The sequence below is a fragment of the Rhea americana genome, unplaced genomic scaffold (genome assembly GCF_003343005.1).
Source record: "Rhea americana isolate MKP2758 unplaced genomic scaffold, rheAme1 scaffold_2, whole genome shotgun sequence".
Classification (NCBI taxonomy): Eukaryota; Metazoa; Chordata; class Aves; order Rheiformes; family Rheidae; genus Rhea; species Rhea americana.
This window is the reverse complement of record NW_028186149.1, coordinates 17,129,172-17,140,646: the sequence shown is the minus strand read 5'-3', so window position 1 is coordinate 17,140,646 and position 11,475 is coordinate 17,129,172. Positions and strand designations below refer to the sequence as shown.

At 32.0% G+C, this 11,475-nt stretch overlaps 1 protein-coding gene across 1 annotated transcript; it reads right to left on the bottom strand.

The window, feature by feature from the left end:
- Window positions 1–81: 81 nt before the first annotated feature.
- Window positions 82–11,186, bottom strand: LOC146596825 (uncharacterized; the record flags this gene model as incomplete). The annotated part of the gene is made up of 13 exons (XM_085303687.1): window positions 11,071–11,186; window positions 10,360–10,386; window positions 9,962–10,000; window positions 9,085–9,129; window positions 7,708–7,749; window positions 6,178–6,219; window positions 5,466–5,504; window positions 4,561–4,596; window positions 3,367–3,405; window positions 2,580–2,597; window positions 2,017–2,052; window positions 548–589; window positions 82–135 (listed from the first exon to the last, which is right to left on the bottom strand). Coding segments are annotated over exons 2-13 (456 nt in total), but the record flags the coding sequence as incomplete, so codon positions are not given.
- Window positions 11,187–11,475: the final 289 nt, after the last annotated feature.

The following is an 11,475-nucleotide window of genomic DNA, read 5'->3' as shown; positions in this document are numbered from 1 at the left end:
TGACTGCACAGCACTTTGTGGTGCCATGACACTCCACGTCCTTAAATGCTGTGTATTGACTGGCGACTCACTGGTGCTTACCTGGCCATAGGAACCTTTTGATGCTGAGTACTGGCCTCCTTGTGGTCGTGATCCCTAGAAGTTATACATAACCCTTGTGAAAGTTTTCTTGGTTGCATGTAGTGCAAGAATATTGCTAGATATTTGTGGGYTTGTGGCTAAGAGCTAGTCAAAGAAATTTAAGAATTATCTTCACACTGGAAATATTCCTATGTTACCTTGTAACAACATATGCTATTATTATATTTGTATTTGTTAATTTAGCATTTGCCATGCAGACAGGTAGCTTTAACTCCATGTTTTAACTAATGCCATTATGCCTCGTTGCTGATAGTTATCCTCTGTCTGCGCTTATGATTTTCCATCACCCTTGATATGAATAATCATCCATCCTCTAGATCTTTTGGATGGAAATTTGAATTGTTGTGTTGGCTCTGTTTTTAGTAAAGTGTACGGAATATTTCTATCCCTTTTTAAGTTCACTTACCTGAACATAAGTACTGCTGCTGCTTTGTTGTCTTTGCCCACTCTACACAGAAACAAACAAAAAAAAGTCATTTCTTTTAAGAGGAATTGCTTATGTATTAAGACCTTTCAAGAAGCCTCTCTATTCTTAACTCTACTCAACAATTTGAAAGCCAGAAAGAGTGAATTCCTTATGTCCCTCCTTCCTTTGTGCCATCTTCAAGTGCTACAGGATTCAATACTTCAGTACAAGGATCCTTCAAAAATAAGGTGCTGTAAATATTTAYATATCTTGATACCATTTTCTTACTGAAAATACATCAAATAATAATCTTCTGATTAATTTTGTGGTATTTCAAGTTAGTTTAARTAGTTCTGCCTGTCACAAAAATCTCCATTAAACTAATATGCATTATATTCTTATTATGTCTGATTTTTTAAAAATGACAAAGTACAGGAAAAATCAAAGTTTTGTCAAAATAAAAATTGTAAAAATCACAACTACWATTTTACCAAATGAAAAATCTTTGCAGAGAATCTCTCAGTTCCCATAAACTGTGTGGATTATGAGAGCAATCAAATATTCTTCAGTTATACATATATACATTAAAAACATTTTTTTAATCTGTGGAATCAGATCTCTATATATTTAAATTAAGAAATAAAACATTAAAGAAATCTTACTGCTTTCTCCTTCAATATTCATAATTAATTATGGAAGAATATAATGCTATATATTTTGAAAGCAATGACTGTCAAAGGACAAATTTCATTTACCATTATCTAGTGTCTAGTGACAGTCCTTGAAGGGAACTGAGAATTTGTTGGCACAGTCTGAAGGGCTATCATATACAGGAAGGAAACCCAAAATGTGAAGAGTTGTAGGTAGGTTAAAATTGCAAATAACCTGGAAAGAAAAGTCTGAGTAATAGCCAAAATTTAAAAACATCATCTTAAAGAGTGGATTGTAATCTACTTTCTAAGTGTCCGATTATCAAGARGAAATGTTAGAAAAACAATTGAGAACAAAAGCTTCATATGAGCAGTGGCCAGCAGGGTTTCAAAAAACACAGCAAGGAACTAGTTATTTCCATATAAAAGACACTGTTTAGATGAAGTACAAAGGTTATGATTTACGCATGTTTATTTAATACTGAATAACAGTGAATCTCAAGTCCTAGAATTCCATCTACTTTTCTGAGCAGATTGAGATGGTTAAGTTTTGCAAATTTTGAGAGCACTAAGGAATTAGGATACAGAGGTTTTCATGTTKTATGATTGTAAAAAATAACGACAATGATCTTGAATCAGCAAACAAATAGACATTCTCTTTCCTGTAACCACAAAAATGCAAATCCAACTCCATGTCTGTAGTTTGTCTACTTTTTAAGATAGTCATACTGTCTATTCCCAAAGAGATGAATGATGGTTCAGTTTTCTGAGATTGGGGCTGGATTAATAACTCAAGTATATTGAAGAAAAGATGTTTACCTGTATTATGACCTTAGTAGCAGAACTGCCCAAGCTCTGTAAAAAAGCAGAGACCATTTAATTTGACTTAAAGGGCAACATACTTGAACAAAAATTACCAAGTTGCTGTTCTTTGCGTAGGAGAATGAAGGACCAAGTAGCATGCATGATGTATTAAGTAACATATTTCCAACACCCAGATAGTTTAAACACTAGTATATTCTCAGCTCTGATAGTTTGGGGAAGCAGTCTGWTTTCCTATGCTTAGCATTTTTTCCTCTATAGCTCTTTGAAAAGCACAGGCTATACCCTTTTGCACTGCCAGTCGGTTTAAGTTTTCCAAATATGGTGAGTAAAGCCATGACACTATCATTCCTCTAAACTGTCTCACTGTCACCTGCACTGGGCATCTAGTGATAACATCAGATATACAAATTCAACTCCTGACTCAGTCATATTTATTTTGCTGAATTCTGGGACATGAGGAGCACATGTAAAAAGGTCATAGACACCATCCTAAGGCACAGAGTTTGGCCCTGTAACAGCTATATTATTACAGAAYTGAGAAGAAAAAGTACGCTTACCTGTGGGTAGGTATGACGCTGTAAATGAAACAAAAAAATCTTTAATTATTTCATACAGGGGCTTGTCAAAACAGAAAACTGCAGCAGAAAAAGATCTCCCATCTTTTGGGCACAGTGAACAACCAAATGTGGAACATTCCCTATTAGACCTGTCTCCACTGTAGTATTCTCCTTTATGAAAAGGTAGTATATAAAAGGATAATACAGAATGAATGTACAAAGTATTTTCATCTTCATTCTTGTTAGAGTACACATTTTTGAGTAGAAACTGGACATCAGAAAAAATATTACGTATTTGTATATTAAATGTTATTTCATACAAACTCACTTTAACCTCTTTAAGACAAAACTTCCGGCTGATCATATGAACTCAAAGCAAGCAATCACAGTGGAAATTTAATACTTTAAAAATACAAGTGGAGGTGAATTTACAGAAGAAAATTTCAATAGTACCAGAAAATCAAAACCATTCAAGAATGTGGAGGCTGCATCCGTTGAGAKAGCTGAAATCTAATCAATCTGGCAGCTAATCTAATCTCTCTGCAATTACTAAATGCAATTATATAACCATGAGTCATTAATAGACCACACAATGTGGCTGGCTGAGACTTTTAGTTATTGCATTATTGACTTTTTTTTTTTTGAAGGTAATTACATGGCTATTATAAAGCCTGTCCACCCACAAGAACTCACCATAAAACAGTAACCTTTCTGACTAGTTAAGCCTCTAACTATTTGAAAGCTCTCTGAGTCAAAATTCTGAGTGCTCTAGAGAAAAGCTGCTTACCACAGGTGGAAAAGGGTTGCTGTTAGCAATAACCACTACCTATAGAGAGATCAGAGACAAGGTATTTACTCATCACAGAGGTTATTTAGATATTTAGAAGTGTCAGAAAAATGAAGAATTCTGAATTATCTAAATTTACRAACTTTGATAAGGCTGATGATTGCTTTTATAGAATACGATTTTTATAAACAGTTCTTGCAGTATGTTACAAAGCAAGGAATAACATATATAAAAAAATATATAAAGAGGTAAAAGACTTGTTCCCAGGCACACAATGACTCAATTGTAGAGGCAGGAGTAGGGTTTCATGTACTGTACTATATCCACTGGCCCATACTATGCATCCTTTCTGATCTCCCACCCAAGCCTAGATTCAATTCCTATTCTCTTTACTCAGTATTACACTAAAGGAAGGTTTAATGTAGAAGTCATTTAAAAAATGAACCCAAATGCAACTGTTAGTATCTTCTGTTTAGATTTTTAATGTTATTTTTCATATTAGAAGCTCTTATTTGTTTAAAATGAARATAGTGCACACTTTAATGCTTTAAACATTAGGAGGAGAGCTGGTGTTATCACAACTAAAGAATTCTAATATAAAGCAGATTCTAATATTCTAAATTCTAATATAAAGTATTGTGTTTTTTTTWAAAAAAGTGATTAAATATATCAAAATACAGCCAATTCTTAAAGAAATGGGAAACTAAAATGGTATATTTATTGTGAGGACATGAATGGGTACACTGCATTTACTAAATATGCTATAATATTATCCCTGTGTGTTCTGGCAACCGTAAATATGATGAGTTAAGTTCAATAGCAATGTGAATTCTATTGATCTTACTTGCCTTGGGTCATACTTATCCCACGAGGCCATCTTAATAATTAAATAATTTATATTTTTAAAAGTCCTAATTAGGATTCTAGTATCTTGAAAAAAATCCCCATAGACATGTATGAAACGTAATCACTTTATGTACAGCATTTTCAACCATCAACACAAGTCAGCACACCACAGTATAATTCATCTAATAATTAAGCCTATGCAAATCATACGAATCAATCTGAGTTAAAACTTTGAAAAGTCTTAGCTGATAAAAAAGAACCATAGTACTAATGAAATAAAAGGAGTTATGCCAAGTTACATCTGTAAGATTTTTTTCCCTTTGAATTAAAAAGAAAAGGAATGCTTACCTTCTTACTGGAATCRGAACTGCTTGCAGGGACAGACTGTAAAGAATACAGGTAACAATTTTTTGCTTGGGAAAATGTCTGACAAATTAACTACAGCACTACTTTCCATAAGAATGGTATAACTAACAATATCTCTCTGGAGTACCAGAAAAAATAACATTCTAAAGACAAAYATTAATGCATATGCAATTAACAAATTAACAACAAAAATAAATGTGCTAGACTACGAAGAGGCATAAATCAATTGGTTTCATTTGTTTTCACTAGCAATCTTAATTATTCTGCTAGTTTTATAAAGCATTGTATGAAAGTTGCAAATATTTCAAGCAACAGATTAAACTGGAAGTTTATTTGTAATAAAAGTAATGTGTTGGTAGAAGAAATTTAACCTCCTCTTCCTTAATAAAAAAAATAAAAAAAAAACAGAAAAAGAACAAATTACAAAAATGTCCAGTTGAAATATAAGCTGGAATAAATAGGGCCTGCTGTAAGAATAGAAATTTTTTAAACAAAGCATTAATTTCCAGTCAAGTTTCAGCATTTCATGAACCCACACATACAGTTACATGGGAAAAGCTACAAAAAATACTTTGAATTTCTAGTAACTGACAAAGACTGTAATAAAAATAACTAGTGTTCTTTTGGGGAATAAATGTAATAGAGTTTCTATATAAAACAGAACTAAAGAATTTCAAATRAAGGTGGTCTTGCAACATACTACGAATGCGTTACTCATCTGTTGAAGTCTTTTCCAGAGATGTTTATTATTTAACCAGTTGAAGACAGTTCTCCCTTATCCTCTCCCATGAATTTGTTATGGTATGGTTAAAGTTGGGCATAAGTGCTTAGTTTCTGGGTAGTTTAGGGAGGTGAAACTGAAAACATGCTTGAAAACATACACTTACCTGACCATAGGTAAGACCAGGTTTATATGAGGACGCGCTCTGAAAGTAAACCATAAATAAATAATTTCTTTATATAATGATTTGTTGAAAAAAAAAAAAAAAAAAAAAGCGGAATTAATGACACCCAGAAGTCATCACTTTTAGCCTGAGCAGATGTATACATCAAGTCAAACTCTGATTTCAATTACACTCAAAAAATTCTATTTGATTTTTTAAATATAAAATAACTCAATGTTACATTTAAAAATAAATCTGCTTTATGTGAAAAGGTAAGAAATGAAGTTGACAATAGAATTTTCTCTATTAACTACACAACTGTTAGATTAATAAACAAATAAACATTGTCAAAAAGCCAGATAATTGTATAGGATATATTATGCCATACCTAATTCATCTGACAGATTAAAAGCATTAAGCAGTAAATAAGGATTTTGACATTTTGGTATGCTAACAAATTAAGTGTTATAATAGCTGATGAGTAGCCCCTATAATATAAATGATCACACTCTTAGGCAGTGACTACACAACACCTTTTCAACTATGGTTATGAATTTCAGAATAATACCTCAGACTGMCACCATATTCCTTAATATATTTATGAAGAAACAAATAGCTCTGCAGAAGTGAGTCTAATGCAATTGGCAGTGAAGTGCTGAGTTAAAAAGCGTAATAGTAGATAATCAGTAACTGAAAATATAAGCAAACAGCTTACATCTTTGCAGGCATGTCTGCCATATGCATCAGCAGCACCTCCCTAAGAAGAAAAAGAAACCAGTTATTTCTCTACTATAATTGTTTAAGAAGAAAAGGCAAACATCAGATAACCTCAGTTCTGACTGATTCTTATGTGAAATATGTAAGGAACAGAAGAAAAGATTATTGTACTCTCCATTATTTACTGTGTGAACATTCACCTATGCACACCTGCTCTTTATATATTAATAATTTTCCAGTGGTACTCCAGAAATGTTTAAAGCAAACATTATCAAGAAATCATTTTAATAGAAAAAAACATTATAAAGATGTAATATAATGCTGGTAGTTCAAAAGCGTGTAATGTGTACATATGAATTTGTAAAAATTAGGAAGCTGAAACTGAAAAGAAACAAAAATAACTCTTTTCTGATTCAAAGTCAATCAAATATAAAATATGAAGGTTTACCCTAGATAGTAATAGTTCCTTCTTTAAAGTAAATTTATATATTATTAGTAATATAATCAACAGTCTTCTCACAAAACTGTAATTCTGCTCCTCTTTACAAAAACTCACACTGGGATGAATTTTGCATTTTAGAAACACTGCTAATATGAAAGTTTTACATTTTCAAAAATACTGTCCATATATATATRTACTGAATAGTCTCCATTTTTCTAGGTTGAGGCGGCAACTGTGGGTGCTTAGGCACAGTGTTAGAACAATGATTAGCTCATTTTTGCTGTACTTGCCATATTATGAAAACCAAACAAAAATATGTAATTGACATAAAAAGAGTTGTCTTGAAATAGTACTTCACTTGCTTTTCAAGCTTTTTCTCATTTTTTATATTGAGGAAATGTTTAAACACAGTAACTTTGAATTGAAAAATAAATCTTATCTTGCAAATGCTGACAGGAAACCAAAATAATTGCACACATTTTACATCAATTTGCAAATATGTTAGTCAATATGTCTGGTCATCATTTTGATAAAAATGCATTATCTGAGAAGTTTTTAATCTATTCAGCACCTCACTACTTTGTACCTTTCACTGAAATTTCTGGACCACTGTGTTGACCCATCTAGGGTTTATAACTTTGCAAGTATTTCTGTTACATAGAAGAGTAAAAAACTGAAATGACCTTATTCACTGTTGATATGTGGATGGCAAATTCTGAGAGAAGGAGCAAGTTAGAACATACAGACCAACGCACACTGGCCTTGTTTTGGGCAGAAGGGGAGAACAGACCATCTGTACAATGACTGTAACACACCTGTAACAGCTTACCTTTCCATTCCTATTTTCATGATTCTATAATCAATATGTTTTTGCATCTCTGCAACATCCTTGTTTACCAACTGCTTCAAATCATTGAATAAACTTTCACATTCATCTTTTCCTAGCTTTCTCTCCATTATTTTCAATTTAAAACAGAAATTCCCAGTTGAACACTGGTATAAATAATGTAATTGAATCRAAGGCTAAGAATTAATATAAAAACAGCTATATTGAGAGAAAAAAGGAAATATGAGAAAAGTGCTTACTGGGACACAACCACCCTTGTCTATTGAGTAGACTACTCCACCCTGAAACAGAGAAATAGTCAATTATTTGCATGTAAAAAAAAAAAAAAAAAAAAGAAAAGAGAGAAAAGAAAAAAAAAGAAAAAAAGAAAATAGAAATTACCAAGTCACCAAGTCACTGGTTGGATCAATTTTATTTTAGAAGGAAATATTTGTCAATATCTGGATTTTTTTTATCACTTTACTCTTGGTCAGGTAGCCTTTCAAAAACTATGAGTTGTATACTAAATGGTCTATATTTTTTAAAAAATTAATGACTTACAGTAGGTAAATGACATGCTCAACCCTCAGAGAAGAATATGTATTGTATATGAAAGAAATACATATTATGTATGAAAGAAATATGATGAAGAAATTCAGTGTTTAGTTTATAAATCAATATARTCGATATTTATCAAAGATTGGTAATTTCACTTAGAAATAATGAATATAAAACAAATGGAGTATTACCAGATAATTCACTAATAAATATACTGATGAGTAAGTAGTAATAAATGTATTCTTGAAGAAGCTTAGTTCAAAAAACTAGAGACATCAGTAAGTATCTAAAAGTTCAAAAGCATATAATGGTAGTGAAGAAAATTAATTAAAAAAGTAATTATTCCAAACTAAGTACACATTTTTGTGATTAAAGAAGTGCAAGCTATTGTAAGAGTGCAGACATACTCAAGAAGTTTTAATAGGCTACATAGACAAGGGAATCACCAAATATTCAACTACAGGAATAATCTAGTATTAAAAGTAATATACACAACATATTGGAGTTTTACTGTGTGTGTGAATATCCATGAGTCTGATGAAATTCTGAGAAATTTTGCAAATATTTGTAGAGAAGATACTGAAGCACAGGCAAAACTGGTCTTTTTATTTTGATTATCCAAACAAATAAAATAACAAAAGGCTTTAAAACTGAATTAATAATAAGTACAGATTCATTTTAATTATGCAAAATGTCTCTAAACTACAAAACAGATGACTGTGTGTGCATGCACACGTGCACAAACAGGTAGGAATCTAAGGAAGATGTAAGAAATTTTTTTTCCTCAAGAAGCTCAGGTTAATACTTGATAAACTGCTTAATGCTTGAAAGCAGAGGTAGTGAAGCATTATATAAGTTTACCGAGAGCAAGCCTCTGAGTTCAACAGAGTGCAGGTAGTTGAACCTAGTCCAGGTACTGGATAGATCATTTGGAATAYGAATAATTCATTCTGCATTAACTAGCAGAGACATTATTTCAGTACTGTGTTAAATCACTTCAATACTCTGTACCTACAGAATTTCTGTTGTTCAAGTTTACTACAGGAAGATTTACAAAAGTTGGAAGTTAGTATTCTTACCTGACCACTTGTATAGCTGTTCTGAGAGGATCCAGAGGGTCCGACCTGTACAGAAATCAGAATGCTGTTATTTTGCAGAAAAGTGATTTTTATATAAATTATTCTTTCAGGATAGAAAGACCTACTTGGTGGGAAAACAGAGGAACATACAAAGTAGTTTTCAGTGACTTCATTCCACCAACAGATACTACTAAAATTACTTTAAAAAGCAAATAATCACAGCTCTACCACCTGCTCTGGCTGGTATAAATTAGCATAATTCTGCTGTTTGCAGAACTTCACCACTTCACCTTGGCTGAACATCTGGCCTTATACACTTAACATCCACCATCGAGCAGCAGACCTATACTGGCAAAATCACCAAGCAGTGCCTAAATTAAGCCACAATCAGAGCCTTCAGTGACTACATAATCTCTAGAGATTATAAATCGTAGGGTATACTTGCTGGGAGGAAGGAAAAAAGAAAAGAAACATTTTCATTGTGCTGTAGACAACAGCTTTTAGAAAAAGAATTCACTAATTCAGTTTTATATATAGATCATAATTTACAAAAGGCAAGGTTTGAGAGCTATTGAAATAAATGATCCTAAAAAGATGTGTAAGCAAGCACTATGGCTAAAAAGTGTAGACAAAAGAAATTTTGTATTTAAAAATTTTGCTTAGGTTTTCTAGAGAGAAACTGCAGAAGGAAATTATAAGACGACTGACAACCATTTAGAAGGTTTGGTGATTTTATTCACCCAAGCATAAACTGTCAACAAGAAAAATACATTGAGCAACAATCAGGATAAGGATGTGACCAGAAACAGCTTTTGACTACATTTTGACATTTTGGGCAAATAGCAGTAAATCAATGTCTTTGCAGAAGAATATTTACCAGGATGCATCGACCCTGTGGTGTGTAAGTTCCTCCACGCTGTAAGAAAGATAAGTTCCAGTTACTGTTTATTGACTGCTTATATAAATATCAAATTACTCTAAACAAAAAACTAAACTGAATTTACATTCATGGTGTGAGTGAAGAAATCAAGTGCCTGATTGCCTGCAATACCTTTCACTTTGTAATAAATTGATCTCAGAACTGATGYATCTCTTTAAAAAATATATATACTTTTGTATTCAGTTTTGAATGTAAACATAAATGGGATCTCTGCTAAGAAAGAATTTGAATGGAAAGATATGACCTTCATGCTATAACCATGAAACAACAGTTGGAAAGGGATTCTAAAACTGAGGTAACTGAAACATGAAAAATTAGAGATACACGAGTCTTACCTTCGTACATTCTACTTCTATCATAATCTGTGAAAAAAACACAGGAAACAGTTATAAACTATTTACTCTACACAAAGCTTGTGTCAGTCTAATTGTTTTTATTGGAAATAGGGAACATATCTGGCAAAATCAAGGACAAGAAAAATATATTAATTCTGGGTTAGATCACTAGATGACATAAATCGCTGTTGCTCCAGTGGAGAACTAATATTGTATATTTGAAGGGACTTTCTTTACTTTGTCTGCCTGTCTTGTTTAAGGTGTTTAATATGAAGAATTCTTAGTAAAAGAAAAAAAAAAAAAAAAAAAAAAGATATTTTCATTTCTAAGAATATCTTTCTTAGCTGCTTAGCTATAGTTCCCAGTGACTGGGAAAGCAATAACTAGAGCAGAGTACACAAGAAATACAAGAGAATACTCCTTATCAGCAATTTTTGCTTTTTCTTTCATTTATTTTATGGATTGTTTTGATAATTAGATTATTACCTTCCATACTTCCCTGGGGGAAAAATAATATCTTTTTTTTTTTTTTTTTTTTTTAATCTTGTAGTAAAAAGATTAGGCAGTTAAATTAAAATGTAAAATATATCTACTCATTTTGTCAAGCTTAGCTAATGAATACATGACAATGAAGGTATACTTTACTATCAAGTCAGATACTTTGTAATTTATTGTATTAATTTATAACATGCAAATACACTCAAACCATACCTTCCTCTTACTTTTTCCTGTCCCATTAACTGCCTCTGAAAGTGYAGGTGTGACAATTTTGCTTTGAACTCCAACCCAAAATTTCTCTAGATCTTGAACAACAGTTGCACTAGACAGAAAATAAAACAATCATTATTTATTTCTTCTATCAAAATACTGCCAAAATCCAATAAAACTTGCATTTTTTCCCCTCAGCCAAGAAAATCCACTCTATTTTGATCATCTGAAGATACATGAGAGTCACATAAAACAAGATTGAAAGAAGTATCATCGTCATTATTCTTCATAACACTTTTATTTTGCATTTCCTGTATTATCATCCAACATCATTTTAAGGCTAAGCAAAATAGCTGCTAAGAAAGAAAGAAAAAGAATGGAAACTGTGCTAAGAAGCACTGATTCTGG